General features: G+C 39.6%; 1 protein-coding gene across 1 annotated transcript in view; it reads right to left on the bottom strand.

Annotated features, from left to right (window-relative positions):
• The window catches only part of LOC137298235 (uncharacterized), a 692,490-nt gene that overhangs the window by 143,837 nt on the left and 530,633 nt on the right, over positions 1-18,020 (bottom strand). The window contains exons 22-23 of the mRNA XM_067830406.1: positions 11,336-11,527; positions 10,634-10,789 (exon numbers count right to left, since the gene is read on the bottom strand). Of these exons, the coding sequence (XP_067686507.1) occupies positions 10,634-10,789; positions 11,336-11,527 (348 nt within the window). The remainder of the gene's footprint in view (positions 1-10,633; positions 10,790-11,335; positions 11,528-18,020) is intronic.

Below are 18,020 nucleotides of genomic sequence, written 5' to 3'. Positions count from 1 at the left end.
TCAAAAACATTAACAGTCGACTCGTTACTAGAAAAAAAAGAAATGTGGAAAAATATTTTGATATCGCCATGCTTCTGACAGCTTTCATAACCCACAAGTTGATCTTCTCATTGAAAACATTCAATGCTCTCGATTTTAGAACACATTCCACTGTCACTCCCTGTCCAGCACGATATGACCCTAAAACTACGCCAGTTTAGACTAATGAAATAAAATTTACGACCAGGGACATGTGCATTATAAACTATTCTTCCAAGTTATGATCGACAACGGAACGTGAACTCAGAACATGTTTTTACGGGATCCCCGCCGTTGACAATAATACGACATGTATATTGACAAGTTGTAATTTCGATATTGATACCTAAATATTGTAATTCTTAGTGCCATTAATTGTTCATAAGATGAGAAATTATATACTGTTGGTATGATGGAGTAACTTTCACGCCAAATAGTGCCCCGCCCTTCATTCTTCCGATATCTATTGCGACTTTAAGAACGGATAACAATAATCATACATCTTATTTTACTTATAGACATGATTTATTCCGGAGCACCTTTAGAATTCAGCACCACAATTTCTCGTGAGGATGTTCCCAGCCGTAGGTCATGTCAATGAGACAGGCAACCAGTTTGTGAGAACCCGTCGGACGCGAACCCGCGACCTTCGGATTGTTAGCCCGACAGCTAACCGACTGAGCTACGTCCACATTGTTGCACATTGTGCAAATTTAGCTAGTCATTCCTGTGACGTCACGGAAATGAACGGAAAGAGTCGAACAGGTTGCGGACAATTACGAAGGTTACAGGTAGACTTGGTGGCTCGTGCTTTCAATCTACTGATGGTTGTCAAATGGTCCCGATATCATTTGGCACGATCGTCCTATTCCGTAATCTACAAGATACCATGCTGTGTTGAATGAGCCGATATGGTTCGAACTGAAAACGGTTGTTGACGTCAGGCGTCAGACGTTGATTTCAAGGTGCATGCATGAATGAATGAATGCTTGTATAAAATCATTGTGTGCTTTCGTGACAGAAAAGTGTTGTAGGGAACCCAGTAAGGATAATATGGATCATACTAAGGAATGAGTAAGACATGTGCATGTTTGGTGACGGCACGATGGTGAGTTATACTTTGAATCATTATTGAAAATATGTAGATCTAGAGGTGAAAGTTGCTGGAGGCCGATTTCCATCAGGCCTAAATTTCGACATTAAACCATTTCATCGTTTATTTAACTTTTGACGTGTTTGGTCTCCCGTTTTTCTTTGTGAACAAAGAATTAAAAATGGAAAAGGAAAACAATTGGTACTCATGCATTTACCTACTATATTGGATTAGGTCCCTTAACCTAACACTAAACCCTAACACCAACCCTAGCCCTAGCCCTAAACCTAACCCTAATTCTAATAAATAGAATACGCTCACCGAACCGGCACGAAAATGGCTGACGTATTCAGTGTAATGAATTCTTACTGCTTCGAAAAATAAATATTTCCGTGTAATGGTGCAAATTACTGAATGACAAAGATATGTATGTATATTAGTTTACAGTTATAATTCCTTTGATCCAAACAGTTACGTTTGAAACCAGAATATATAATATATTTAGATTATTTTAATTGACCAAAACTGTGAATAATAAAACGTGGTGCAATGTGACCAATGTAAGTCATTCTTACTAAATTTAAAAATACAAAATATATAAATACACAAAATATAACACCTCAACACCTCTTAATACAAAGAAATATGAGCATATTAGTGAAAAAAATATTTAAAACTGGCGCTTGAGAAAAATTGCGCCTCCGCCGGGAACTACTACTGGAAACTCGCAACATCGTTGGGTTTCCGTAATGACATAGCTGGTAGAGATGAAACATCAGTGAGCGGAGCTTATACGCACACGCTGAGCTTGACGACCTTGTTCCTAAGCCAGCGTCATAGGGCATTGTTTAAAGAACGTGCTTTTGAACAAAATCACTTGCAATTACGTAAAATATTATTATGACATGTTTTTAAAGTTTGTGGTGCTGTATTCTAAAGGTAGGCCTTTATTCCTGATCTAAGGTTTATATTTACACTTAATTTTTCTTTTCTATCAAAAAATGTCTTTACTTCAAACTTGCCACATTTGATACGGAAAGACACGACCGTTTCACTGCATGACGCCATTGCTGCTGTCTTCGAGCACGAGAGCGAGGCAGAAGGCGCCAAATGCAACTTCGCCAACAGACGATGATTCAGGCGATAAATATCACTAATGAATTTGCGATTCGCGCATTTCGTGGATAATGAGCGGTACTTAAATAACAACAATTTTGAAATTATTTTGAGTGCCGGAATATGCATATACAAACATTGGTGAAGGGATAAGCAACTCTCTTTGAGGAGAATGACAGAAACATTTTTTAAACATATAGCAGTGTATCAAGTGTTGTTTTTACACAGTGTATGTCTCTTAGTCTCAGAAGGAAAATCAGTTATGTGTACTGAATGATAATGTGAACTTTGTGTACGATGGGACTTACACAGGGGCATGTAACGCTGGTGACTTAAATCTGAGCACATGCAGATGGTGTCAGAGTTCAAGGTGCTAGTTTGGTGCTAAGTTTGTTTGGATTAGATTATAAGCAACAAAATAAATTCAAATGAAAAGGTAGATAATTGCTATAGGCACTTTCAGGGATGTTTCATTTTCTCTCCGTCGTTTTTGTATTCAGTTTTGGAATAATTACCGATTGTAAATTAAAAGTGAATGTGCCACAATGTTTAGTCATCTATTTGAGTTGGAAATAGGTTCATTTACATGAAGATATGTTTTTCTAATTTATGATGTGCTGATTATTTTAAGTGTTGGGAAATGTAGATATTTCAGAATATATTTGATTATGAATGTAGACTAGTGATTTAGAAGCCAGTTTTGTTACTTGACATGCACTCTTTGTATTAAAAAAAAATAATTTAAGGTCATCAGTGTAAAATTAAATTATTAAATTATTTAAAATAGTTTAATTAATCAGGTGAAAAATTTATACATTTTATAAAAGTTATATATACTTAACATTTTGAGCAATTATTTTTTTTAAAACAACAAAGTTTCAGTATTTGCTTTAGACTCTTTGAAATGGAAAGACTATGATTAAATGTTTTTGGTTGCAATGTTTTTCAGATTTCAACTGGGCGATTCTGAGGAAATGGGGGCGATTCTGGGGAAACGGTCCTAATCATGCAAATGTTGAAACACAAAGATGAAGTTCTGCTCGATGATTACATTCCTCAGCCAAAGTGTTCACTCTTCACACTGAAGACTTGGGTTTGATTCGTCACATGAGTACAATGTATGCAGCCCTTCTCTTGGGTTCCGTGTCGTGATATTGCTGGAACTCAACTCACTCAGTCACTAACCATTCTTAAACCAATGTGGGCATCTTCAGTGATGTTACCACTGCTTTTCCTGAAGGTTCTTCCATCCTGTTTCTTCTGAGATTAATTGTGATGCCCCATGTACAACTTCCAGGTAGATGATTATAGGCCCTGTTGTAAATTCTCTGTTGGTTGTGACTCTCATTGTCTACTTAAAAAACATATAGTCAGAAGGGATTACACTTTCTGAAATTGTATATTACAATCTACTGCATGAAATGGTGTTCCTAATGAGTTTAATTTCCTGGATACAGACTGATTGACATCCAAGCTGTAGTAAAGATAGAACAAGTATATATGGATGACAGCTTCTTTAATTCTAGAGCACAATGTTTGGATACAGGTTCTTGTGTTGTTTTTAAATAATTAATCAGAATTTTCTGCTGAAGATTTGAATAAAAAGGAAATCCCATCAAAATCTAGTTTTCCGTTTGTGTCCTCTTTGCTGCTTGATATTTAATTTATGTTACATCTATTGGTGATGAATTTATATGCTGCTTGCCAGCTTGCATGGCATGGTCAGATTATGTGACTTGTGTTGCAGAAAAAGGCTGAAAAAGCTCTTCAGGAAGTCTTCATGAACAGTTCAGGGGGTCTTCATGAACTCTTCAGGAAGTCTTCATGAAGTAGATGTCTCATTTAATGTTCATGAATTCTTCATGAACTCTTCATGAAGTATCTTCAGGAATTCTTCATGAAGTATCTTCATGAACTCTTCATGAAGTATCTTCATGAAGTAGATGTCTCATTTAATGTTCATGAATTCTTCATGAAGTTTTCATGAAGAATTCATAATCTTTTCCACAGGGATGGTAAATTTCCTCTGCTGTATACAATATGCATGCTTGAGATGTATACACAGCACAGTATATATTTCGAATTGTGTACACAATATTTTTTTCTACTCCTATGTTTTGGCATCATCTCCATCTCGTAGACCAGTGGTGGTGGTGTGCTGTGCTTCCAGGTCTTGGGATTCCTGATATAGTATTGGGATTCCTGGTGTAGTATTGGTATAGTACTGGGATTCCTGGTATAGTATTGGTATAGTATTGGGATTCCTGGTATAGTATTGGGATTTCCATATAGACATTTGTTTTTTGTAAGTATAGGATATACCCAGAAAACTATGCCACCCAAAAGAGACTTGTCTTCGGAGGACATCCAAGAAATACGCTCCAAGGGAGGTAAAAAAACGCTTCGGTATTGGATCCACAAGGCTGTACGAGATATGGAATACGGCCACGGAACCATCTACTGGAGAGAAAGCTCCAAATCCGGTGTCCAGAGACGCATTGCCCTCGGTCATCTTGCCCCCCAGCAAGCCGTCTACCAACATCGTATTGCCTGCTGCAGAACCACCGCTTACTGCGCCCAGCATCCAGGACTTCTACAACCACTTGGGGAGGCTTGAGGCTTGTGTGGAGCAAGACCTAGAAGCACTGCACACCAGTCAAACAAGATGATTCACAGTTTGTGCACCCCATAAACAAACAGGACGACGCAAAGTCCAGGGGCCCCTTCCACATGGAGTAGAAAATGTATGCACCTTGAACTACAAGCGATGTATATTTTTTGTTGGCATGCAATGGATGTGTTGTAAAAAATCTTGAAATGCTCGGCTCTTTTTTCTATTGACTTGGGGTTGCCAAAACTCATAGTGCCCTACAGGTTTTAAGGCTCTTGTAAAGGTAATAGCCCCACTGTGACCTGGTGTGAATGTGAGACGGGTTGTGTCATTTTGGGTTTAGTGTGAATGGGGGTCTAGATCTTTGTTGTTGATATTAATTATATATCATAGTTTTTAACTGACAGGCCGTTTCAAGTCCGAGTGGGTTCTACCCTATCTAATCATTATCATCAGGATCAGGGTGTTCCACTAGGCAGCATTTTGTCTGTCATGTTATTAAGTATCAAGATCAATAGTTAAGCTAAAGTTTTAAATGATTGAGTTTGATGCTTCACTTTTTGAGGATGATTTTAATATATCTTGTCGTCGGAAAAATATGCATACTATTGAACAGCAATTGCAACTGTGCTTAAAGAAAATAAACAAATGGTGTCTTGAAACCGGCTTTCAATTTTCTAAATCAAAAGCCAATTGTATACATTTCTGCTGTACATATAAACCACATAAAGACCCAGAACTCTTCTTAAATGGCACTCCAATCAAAGTTGTTTAGGAGGCTAACATTTCTTAAGTCTGATTTTCGACTCACATTTAACTTTTCTTCCGCTTATCAAATCCCTAAAAACTAAATGCCTGAAGGTACTTGATTTATTGAAAGTCATGTCTAATTCAAAGCGAGGAGGTGATCAAGCTACCCTTCTACATCTATATAGATCACTTATCCTTTTGAAGCTTGATTATGGCTCAGTTGTATATGGTGGAGACTGCAAAAGCAACCCAAAACTATTAGATTCTGTCCATCATCAACGTATAAGACTTTGACTTGGCTCCTTTAGAAATTCACCTGTTGACAGCCTGTATGTCCAGGCTGATGAACCATCTCTTGAGCAGCGCCATATAAATCAGCCTTACTGTACTCGTATATAACAAAACTACATTCCAGTGAGTCAAACCCTGCATATAACTGTGTTTACAATCCTCCCCATGACAATTTATACGACAAGAAATCTTCTCTTGTTCCGCAGCTTGGTTTAATCATAAAACCACTTATTTTTCCTGCCGGCATTGAGCTGGATAATATAGCTCCTTCCTTTCTTCTTTTTTCTCCTCCTTGGCAGTTGGTTAGGCCCCAAGTGGACCTAACATTGACCACATTTAAAAAATCAGACACTACTGAACTACAATATAACAAGCATTTAATCAATTACGTACTAAATGAAATGCATATAAATCCTTATTTAAAGATGTGTCCAAGGCCGGGGGGTGCTGTAGCTTGCGCCACTGTCACTGCATCCAGAACAATATCTTCTATTGCCAGATAACAGCTGTATTTTTACAGTCAAATCTAACGTCATATTATGACTCTATATGGCTCTTAAATATAATCATCGAAAATTTTAAGGGAAGGCATGCTTCATATGGCAATTCAAAATTTTCTGTTTACTAACTTCAGCGCCATGTATTATCATTTTCGTGATGAGCAGTTCACTCAAACTCACCATAATAGTTTCCATTCACGTGCACTACATGCTCCTGAAGTTACATGCACTTAGATTTACACGTTACATGTATGTGCACTGTCAAATACCACTGTTAAAAACATTCTTAACATGGCAAGACAGTACTTAACTTTGGCACAGAAATGGGAGGCAATTGGCATGGTTAATGGTGGAAGCTCATTACGACAGGTTGCAACAACTTTTCACAAGTCTCTTAGCGTGATATCCAGACTTTGGAATCTCTATAGAGTGACTGGTGACGTCAAAATGAGGCATGGTCGGGGACGGAAAAAGAAAACCATCCCATGGAATAACCAGACCCGCCTTATTGCTCTGTGAGACAGGTTCAAATCCTCCTCCAAAATCAATATGGAATTCAGGTGAAGAACAAACGTCAGAATTTTCTCATGTACAGTGCGTAATCGTCTGAAATCAGCTGGTCTAAAAAGCTGTCGTCCATTGCTTGGAATCAACATGACTGAGCAACACAAGTGCTTGAGACTGCAGTGGGCACAGAACCATGGAGGAAGAACCGTACGTCAATGGAGAAACACCATGTTTAGTAATGAGAGCATGTACACACTAGACCATAATGACGGTCGAATTCGAGTTTGGAGACACGTTGGGGAACATCACAGTGCCTGAACCATCAAAAAGCATGATCGTTATGGAGGAGGCTCTGTTATGGTGTGGGGCGGGTTTACCTTTAACCACAAAACAGATCTTGTGCGCGCTGATGGCAGGATAACAGGTGTACGATATCATGACGAGATCTTGAACCCGATTGTGATCTCCTTTGCACGTACAGCAGGTCGAATGTTTGAGTTCCAGCATGACAATGCCCAACCTCACATTGCTGATGTTTGTTGGGACAGACTGAGGGCTGCAGGTGTCCGGGTGTTGAAATGGCCGGCTAAAAGTCCTGACCTTAACCCCATCAAACATCTTTGGGATGCTCTTGGCCAGAATGTTCGGGACAGACCTGTTCAACCCAACAATTTTGATGAACTTTCCGTGGCTCTCCAGGAAGAATGGCATAGAATTCCGATTGGTACCATCTGTACACTCATTTGCAGCACGTCACGATGATGCAAAGCAGTTCTCCAGAGACATGGAGGACACACACGATATTGATTTTCATCACTTGACATACGCCTTTTCATCTGTATGAACTTTTCTGTTACTGATCAGTATCAGCTATCCCAATCATAAATAGCGGACAATCAGGTACGATCCTCCTTTCTCCTCCAATTGTGCAGGGTCCTCCTCATAGTCTGGAGAGAAATATTGTTCGTCATCAGAATTTCAAGAAATTGTTGACTTGTGCTCCGGCGCCTGCTTCCTATATGTCGACTATCTGACACGAGGTGGTGACGCCAACCGGGAACGCGAACGCCAACTCCTGCGTCTGCGGTGGAGGCATCTGCCCAAACGATCCAGTGACCTGGATAGCGAAAGACGGCGCCGACAAACACTGGATGAAATACTCCATGGACTTCTGTATCGACACCTTCTGACGCCTGATCGTCCTGTTCTCATCCTATCACTAGCCACACTCACAGCGCCGAAACACTAGTGTGCCCGAACTTGGCGCCGACTTCTCTAAGCTTGGAGTGACAGTAGCTGGGGATGCGCCTACAGGCACCGGAGCCAGCAAACAAATGCGTTCCTCCCTCTGTGTCGTCCCTGTAATGCCCAGGGTTACCAGAGGAGCCCAAGTCGAAGGTGCAGCCCGTTTCAGAAATGCGTCTGGCGTCATCAATGTAGCACTCTAAAAATCTGTTGCACCTCCGCATGCATAACAGCGTGAGGTCTCGCTAAATCCACCCGACTTCCTGGCTGAGTGGTAAGGGTCGGTATAGGCCTAGGCGTCTGCATAGGCATTGGTATAGGCGTCGGTGACGGTATAGGCATCGGCGTAGGTATAGGCCTAGGCGTCGGTATAGGCCTAGGCGTTGGCATAGGCAACAGCGTAGGTATAGGCCTAGGTGTCGGCGTCAGTATAGGCCTAGGCGTTGACATAGGCATCGGCGTTGGTATAGACATAGGCGTCAGCGCCAGTATAGGCATCGGCATAGGTATAGGCATTGGTATTGGTATCTGCGTTGGAATCAGCGTCGGCATCAGAATGATTCTGGTTCGGTGATGCCTCCACTTGAGCAGCAGTGTCTGATGCCGCTCCAGGTATCTCCAATGTAGACTGAATCTCCGGAGTAGACGAGGATGCAGGAGACCTGTGACTTCCTCTTCCTCACTGCCACCAAGTATGCCTAGAATTCCAGAATAGATAGACTTCAGCACACTGCACAACGCTGCAGTAGGGAGCAGGACACAGCAGCACAGTCCAAGCAGTACGGGTTCGGGACCTTGCCGGACTTCAAGATTTTACAAACATCACAAAAAGTGATGCGTCGTGCACAACAACTGTAACAAATTGAGATAACCGTGTGATAATAAGGGTAGAAGAAAAACACCCCTTACCACGTAATGGACTGTTCCACTCTCCGTGCAACAGCATGCTTAAAACTCATCATAAAACTTAGATACCGCGGACAAAAATATCAGTAGATGTAGTGCATTAACAAATGAAACCGATCCGGTAACAAATTACGGAGGCAACAACGAAATAGGAGGCATGGTAACGTGCCTCGTACGAGGTAGCCGGCAAGTGAACAATAACGTAAATATATGTTAGAAATCGACACAAAGATTGAAAAATATACATACCACATACAAAACCCCTGAAAGGAATCAGTGTAAAAAAGTAGAAAGATGAAACTTTATTAGTTCTGAAACAAAAAAAGTATAGCAACTCAAACACGTCTACATCAGACAATGATTGAAGTAAAAGTGAAGTTTTTCGTGGAGTCTGCACGCATGCGCAGTGGGGAGATCCAGATACTTCTGTATCCTGACAGTCGTTGATTGCGAGGTAGCCATTCAAGATTGAATAGCAATTCAACTCTGTCAGATCTCCTACTAAGCGAAGGTTGAGGTAATATGCCATAGACCTATGGTAATTCAGTGTATTGACTTGATTTACTCAAGTTTTTAATGAGTTGCTTGTGGACTCAACTTGAGACGTACTCGCAAGGACAGGTTCAGACTTCGGAATCTCTTACAGAAGGGGAATATTTAAGGGGAATCCTTCAGCCTTTGCTTTTTTTGTCTGTCTCTCAATCTTTTGATTTTTCTGCTCAATAGGGAGGAGAGTTACCATTCCGGACCTCCTCAGCACAGATCCCCAACACCTCTTACTCATCTCATCTACATAGATGACATCGAGCTCCTTGCCAAAGGAGATACCAATTTGAAAGAACAGGTTCTCCTTGTCGAGTCCTTTTCTATTGGTATGATATTCAGGATCTGGGCTGCTTGTAGAGGGGTTGAGGGCCCTGAGCTGATGATGAGTCTTACCTGCCTGACTGTGCTATGATCACCCAAACTGTTTTTGCTGCATTTCTCTCTTAATATGTAAAATACTAATAATCGTGCGAAAGTTGTTGGACATAACCTGAAATTTGTGGTGCGATATTAATGATGATGTGCATATTTATGCATAAATGAAACGGACCAAACACTTTGGTGACTCATCATAAGGATCAATTTTCGCATGTGGTTTACAATAAAACGCACAGTAGTAATTAATGGATACACTATCTATTATGGTATGTCAGTTTAGTTTCATGCTACACTCAGCAATATTCCACCTATATGATGGCGGTCTGTCATACAGTGATTAAGTACAATCCAGTGATCAACAGCATGAGCATCAATCTCTGCAAATGGAAATCAATGACATGTGTCAACAAAGTCAGCGATCCTGACCATCCAATCCCGTTAGTTGCCTCTTATAACAAGCATAGACGACTTTGGAGGCAAACATGGGTTGCTGAAGACCTATTCTAATATCTTCACGAGTCTTAACTCTATATACAAATTTTTTCATCATGTTACCATCATGCAAGGTGAAAGCACTAGCGTAGTGTGTTCAGATACATCTCTAACCTGATTACGTTACACCCCATGACATGCGCACGACATGTATCCACCGTACAATGCTGTAGAACCCACCTGTACACTGCATGATATCTGGGCTTCCCTTGAGTTCAGTGGTCTTGAATCCTGGGCATGAATGACAAGATGACATTCCAGATTTGTCCTGGTAGAACCCATGTTGACATACTTTGCATTTTTGGGTTTCAAACATCTTCCCAGGTGGACACTTGACTGAAATGGACATGTAGATGTGAATGGTGCGGTAAATCCAAACGTATGTACCTAAATCTTTTTTGAGAACAATGACACTATGTTCAACAGTTTAATATAGCATGAGCATGGACAATACTCACAGATGATTGATCAATTTGAAATTATGATGATCTCCCATACTCACACCTTTTCTAAACTTGGCCTCACAAGTTACTGTCAAATGTTTTCTGCTTTCAGTCATAGATCATACTAAAATTACATTTAAAAGTATATTTATCAAAACACAAATGGCACAAACCTTTATAAATATCGACAAAGCATGTGTGTAAGGAATGAGAGAGCGTGTAGATGCTGTTCTATTTCTTCATCTGACTGAAGTCTATCTATTTACTTTGGTTCGACTGCTTACTAAGTGGCCTAGCTGAGTCTGTTTTGTAAGCGAGGAATAATTACTTAAGTAATCATAACACAAACAACAAGATAACAGTTCTTTTTGCTTCAATTAAATTATCCTTTCTAAAATTTACAATTGACATATGGCAATTCAGTTATATCACTACTTACTGCAAAACACGCCACCTTGAATGGCACCTTTTGGACATATCATAATTTGTACAGCTGACATAAATGACGGTTTTAAGGGTTGCTGCTGCTCCACGTCCAGGTAGAAATTTGTATAATTTTCACGTCTAACTTCCCAGTTCGTGTCATCAAGGGAGTGCCAAGTCTTCAGGATTTTCCCAAACTGACCTGGAACTGCAATGTTTGTAAAACGGAATCACATTTTGCAGGATACTTCTCTCATATTATAAAGTACACGTGCAACACATGTTAACAAACAGTGATCTGGCAATGGTACATACAAGTCCATTAACAAGTCATTAACACATACCAATATGAAATATTTCATAGAGTTTTTGAAACAAAATATCATTTCAGAAACCTGTCGTCTGATTATATCCCTTCCAATTTAGAAACAGAATATATTGTTTTTAAGATTCAGAAATTAGAACATCTCGTTCGTTGACGAAATTAGAACAGTTATCACCCATTAGGTCCAAACTATCTGTAGTCCAGTTTGATAAAGTCCTGTTCAACATTTATCAATATTCCACTGTCTGACTGAAAATACGCTTTAAAGACATTAAAAATATGTTGCATATGTGACACAGATCTTACACTTGTGACATTATTTCCATACATATTGTTTGAACAACTTTTTATATGAGTATGCATATCTTTACATCAGGGTTTCAGTCCGTGTGTTGACCTGTCTGTAGTTCACACGCCATCGAGTTTAAGTGACTCAAAGTGCAATATTTTGAACAAAGCTTTATTCATGTTATCCTTATGTAATCTGTTGGAAGCGTGCACTTCTTGTTTTGATGATTATCCAGTCATATTGTTTAGCACATGGGTATTTAGTGAACAACACGTATGTACATTTGCATTAGTTTCCTGAGAAATTGTATCTGACAAAGCACCTGTGGCGAGCCCCCTCCTCGTGGTGGATGCTGGGTAACACTAAGTGCTCGCCAACTCCCCGTTTAGGACCTGGGGGCATATTTGTCCATCATCCCTTTTTGCCGTGGGTTGCGGCCTTGTGTCGGTGGTGGAAGGGATCTTGGTGGTTGAGGGCAAAAGGTAGAACTGGCCCGGTTCTACCAATCGGCTGGCTATATCATGCCCTGTGTGAGGTCCACATCAAATGTGGATTATGTATATCTTTGTATCTTTTCCATGAAATATTTTTGTGATCCTCTCACGTTTGAAAATTGTTACTGTGTCTCAGGATAATAGCCATGTGCGGAACCAGCCTGAGTTTTCATCTGTTTGACAATTTTGGCTACCTGTGTCTGTCTTGCTAGAGTATAACAACCCTGTAGCCCTGGTGCTTTGGTGTTAGTTTCCACTTTGACACTGTCTTTGTTGACACTCCATGGTGGGTGGGCAGCAGGGTTGTCAAACAGCCTTTCTTCATCATGGCTACCCAAAATCTAACTGGTTCTCGATCAAACTCTAAAAGGTGACATGTTGAAACAGATGGTTTATCATCCTCTGATGATGATTCTACTGCAGTCAGTATTGATTCCTGACCACACGTTTTAGTTGAGGATGCAACTGACGGACAACACTTGAAACTTAACCCCTTTGTCATATCAAAAGCCATTGCTGGAGTATGTGGTGAAGTAAGAAATGTAACACGTCTGTTCCTTTAACTGTCCCTGTAGAGGTTCACAACAATTTTGAACCTCTGGACATGGATGTCACGCCATGGCAGTCAGGTCAGCGAAGAGGACCTTCTCCACGTGATCGACCTCCAACTGAACCACCATGACTTCTTTAACTTCTTTAATTCAATAGAATTGTAGCGAACTTTGGAACAATTTTAATGATCTTCAACTATTAATACAAGATCTAAGACCATCAGCCTTTTGCTTAAAGGAAACTTTCCTCAAAGCCACAGATAAATTTGACTTGATATCTTACAATTCTTAGCATCACTTTTCTCCTCCAGGTGATAAAGCTACTGAAGGATCTTCTGTTATGGTGAGGCAGGGTGTTCTTCTTAATATCCCTCTCCAGGCTGTTGCTGTACTCGAAACCCTGAATATTGTCTTTACCCTGTGTACTTTATATATTCCACCTTCATTTTGTATCCGATAGATTGATCTTCACGCATTATATGACCAGCTACCAAAACCCTGTGTCATCCTGGGAGATTCAAATGGTCATAACCCTCTTTGGGGTAGTAGTAACATCAATACCAACGACAAAATCTTAGAGGAGTTTTTCTCAAACAATGATTTATGCATTTTTAATCATAGTTCTCACACTTATCTTCATCCTGGAACTCTCACTTCCTCTTGTCTGGACTTGTCAATAGTGGATTCTGATTTACTGGGTGAATTTGAGTGGTCAGTTCACGATGACCTGTGTGGAAGTGACCACTAACTCTACTAACATCTGTGTGTCCATCTGATGTTTCCTCCATCATCCAGATGGAACTTCACTAAGGCTGACTGTAATTTGTATGCAACTCTTCATACTAGTAAACTAACACCTGATGCTTTCTCAGCTGCTGCAGATCCCATAAAATGTTTCTGTGCTAAACTTCAGAAAATAGCTGTTGATTGTATTCAAAGTCCTCTCCAAATCCTCATATACGTAAGCCATGGTTTACAGCTGATCGCAAACAAGCTACTGGGAGGCATGGAAGAAGGCTGATGAACAAGCTCATAATACTGCTACAGGAGCTGATGGTATACATCATCAACTCTTGAAACACTTACCCGAATCACGTTTAGAGACTGTGTTGAATATCTTTGATGAAATTTGGACATCAGGTAAATTTCCTTCATCCTGGTGTCATGCCATAGTTGCTCCCATACCAATACCTGGACGTGTTCATACTGATCCACTTAATTATAGACCTATTTCACTGACTAGCTGCATTTGCAAAACCATGGAACACATGGTCAATAACAGATTAATATGGTACTTAGAATCGAAAAACTTTTTTTGGTAAATGTCGAAGTACCACTGACCATTTGGTTCGATTGGAATCATTCGTTAAGAATGCCATTGTAACCAAACATCATACAGTGTCAATCTTTTTCGATTTAGAAAAGGCTTAAGACAGTACATGGAAGACTTTGGATTGCGAGGCTGTCTGCTTCAATTTATATTCTAATTTCTTAGCCAACAGGCAATTCGTCCGCTTGGGTTCTACCTCGTCTGATCATCATACTAAAGATCAGGGTGTCCCACAAGGCAGCATTTTGTCCATCACTTTATTTAGCATTAAAATCAACAGTTTAGCAAAGGTTTTAAATGATTCAATTCGTGGGTCACTTTTTGTGGATGATTTTAATATTTCTTGTCTTGGGAAAAACATGCACACAGTTTCAAGACAACTACAGCTTTGCTGAAATAAGATTGATAAACAGTGAAGGAAAAATGCATTTAAATGCTCAAAATTCAAAACTAATTGCATCCACTTTTGCTGAAAGTATAAATCTCATAAAGACCCAGAACTATATCTACATAACACACTTATTACAGTTGTTAAAGAAGCAAAATTCTTGGGTATAATTTTTGACAAGCATTTAACTTTTCGACCACACATTAAATTTTTGAAAAATAAATGCCTGAGGGCCCTCAATTTCCTGAAGGTTGTCTCTAATACAAAGTCTGGAGGGGATCAGAAAACCCTCCTCCAACTATACCAAGCTCTTATACAATCCAAACTTGATTAAGGCTCCTTTGCAAAAACAACCCTAAACTTTTAGATTCTATCCATCAAAAAGGTCTAAGACTTTGTCTTGAATCCTTTCAAACTTCTCCTGTTCACAGTCTTTATGTCAAAACCAATGAACCTTCTTTGAACCATAAGCGTATTAAGCTCTCCATGGGCACCCGTGAACGGCCACCTCCTCATGGTGGGTGCTGGGTAACGCTAAGAGCCGTTCACCTCCGTTGTGGACCTGGGGGGACATTTGGTCCACCAACCCGTTTGCTGTGGGTTGCAGCCCTGTGTCGGTGGAGGAGTGAGTGAGTTAATGTTTAACGTCACATCGGCAATATCTCAGCCATATCGTGACGAGAACATTTAAATTAAATATATGCATATGGAAAAATCTGTCAACAGAGGACAGTAAAACAACTAGCATATCACAGTTTTAAGTAAAACTAGTATGGAAAGTTAAAACTAATAGCACTATTTAGACAATACATAATAAAAACAGACTATAGATCGCCAACAACTGAAGGTAGATCACCACACTAGGGACCATGGGGACTTACAGTACCTTTGCTACCTGCATGGACCCTAGTTGGATTTACATCATCCCCTCAGCTGCTGGCGATTGTACGAAAGGTTAGCCAAAATTAAAACAACATGAATACTACAATTAAAAACCTGGCAGACTTAAATTTACTGTGAATGTTTGTGGACTTACGTACCCTCTCAGGAGGACAATAATTTTACAATACTTCAACCCCCTTTGAGGGTACAGCCACCAACAATTCAAGTTACTAATTCAAACTACCAATCATTAAAATACATCTATTTACAGAAACATACTATTCAAAATTCACCCAAAAAATCAATTTCTTTTAAAAAACCTATAATAAAATGAGAATTAACGTTGGTAAAAAGATCCTTCATTGTTTTAACTGTAAAATATTTATCCCTTGTGATGGAGAATTCAACACAGTCAAGCAGAATATGCTTGACCGTGACTCTCTCATCACAAGGGATGCAAAATCGAGGATCCTCACCTTTCAACAGGTATGCATGAGTATATCTAGTGTGGCCAATACGACATCGTCGTAGTATGACCTCTTCAAATCTGGATTGACAACCCAAGTGGGTATAACCAATGTAAGGTTTTATCTCATGTAATTTATTTATACCCACTTGGGTGTCCCACTTCTTTTGCATCAGATCACGGATATAAGATCTAATGGTGGCTTTGTAATCACTGTAGGGAATAAGAAGCGGTGTCACAGATTTGTTGAGTGCTGCCTTGGCAGCAAGATCGGCCATTGTGTTCCCTGAAATGCCTACATGGCTGGGTAACCAACAGAAGACGATGTCGTATTGGCCAGTAGCAAGATTATTATACAATTCAATAATGTCAATTAAAAGTGGATGTTTACATGATAAATTTTTAATCGCCTGGAGACAAGAAAGAGAGTCTGAATAGATTATATATTGTTTACGTTTAGGGTGTCTTTGAATATATTTGAGAGCTGTTAATATGGCGTTAGCTTCAGCTGTAAAAATAGAACTACTAACTGGTAATCGAGAAGATATTGTTCTGGATCCAATGACAGTGGCACAAGCCACAGCGCCACCATCCTTGGACCCATCTGTAAATAAGGATTTATAATTGCTATATTTATGTTTTAATTGATTATATTTTTGCTTATATTGTAATTCATTAGTCTCTGATTTTTTAAATGTGGTCAATGTTAGGTCTACTTGAGGCCTGACCAACTGCCAGGGAGGAGAAGAAAGAAGACGGGAGGGAGCTATGTTTTCCAGCTCAATCCCAGCAGCAGAAAGAAAAGGTGTAATTCTATGTCCCAGAGGCGGGACAAGAGAAGACTTTTTGTTGTATAAATCCTCATAAAGGGGATTGAAAACACAGTTATATGCAGGGTTAGAATGATTAGAGTATAATTTAGTAATGTATTGTAAAGCTAACTTTATACGGCGCTGCTCAAGAGAAGGTTCATCAGCCTCAACATAGAGACTGTCAATAGGTGAAGTTCTAAAAGATCCAAGACAAAGTCTCAGACCTTGATGATGGACAGGATCAAGAAGTTTAAGATTGCTTTTGCAGGCTCCCCCGTAAACGATTGAGCCATAATCAAGTTTAGAACGAACTAGTGATCGATAGAGATGGAGAAGGGTAGCTTGATCCCCTCCCCATTTTGAATTTGAAACAACTTTCAACAAGTCAAGTGCTTTCAGGCATTTAGTTTTAAGTGATTTAATATGTGGTAAAAAAGTTAAATGTGAATCAAAGATTAGACCCAAGAACTTGGCTTCCTTCACAACTTTAATGGGCGTCCCATCTAGAGACAGTTCAGGATCTTTATGGGGTTTATATCTACGACAAAAATGTATGCAGTTAGTTTTCGATTTAGAAAATTTGAAGCCGTTTTCAAGACACCATTTATTTATTTTGTTTAAACAAAGCTGCAGTTGCCGTTCAATGGTATGCATATTTTTCCCACGACAAGAAATATTAAAATCATCCACAAATAACGATCCATCAATTGAATCGTTTAAAACTTTTGATAAACTATTTATCTTGATGCTAAAAAGTGTGACAGACAGAATACTGCCTTGTGGAACACCCTGATCCTGATTGTAATGATCAGACAGGGTAGAACCCACTCGAACTTGAAACTGTCTGTTATTTAAAAAGTTGGCAATAAATTGAGGCAAACGACCTCGCAAGCCGAAGTCATGTAAATCTCTTAAAATACCATATTTCCAGGTTGTGTCATATGCCTTCTCAAGATCAAAAAAGATAGACACAGCATGTTGATTATTAATCAGTGCATTTTTAACAAATGATTCCAGTCGCACTAAGTGATCGACAGTACTTCTGTTTTTACGGAAACCACACTGTATATCAGTTATAAGGTTATTTGTTTCCAAGTACCAAACAAGTCGATTATTTATCATGCGTTCCATGGTCTTGCAAACACAGCTAGTTAACGAAATCGG

This window comes from Haliotis asinina, chromosome 10 (genome assembly GCF_037392515.1).
Source record: "Haliotis asinina isolate JCU_RB_2024 chromosome 10, JCU_Hal_asi_v2, whole genome shotgun sequence".
In the NCBI taxonomy this organism is placed as follows: Eukaryota; Metazoa; Mollusca; class Gastropoda; order Lepetellida; family Haliotidae; genus Haliotis; species Haliotis asinina.
The sequence above is the reverse complement of the archived record's forward strand: the minus strand, read 5'-3'. Positions and strand labels throughout refer to the sequence as shown.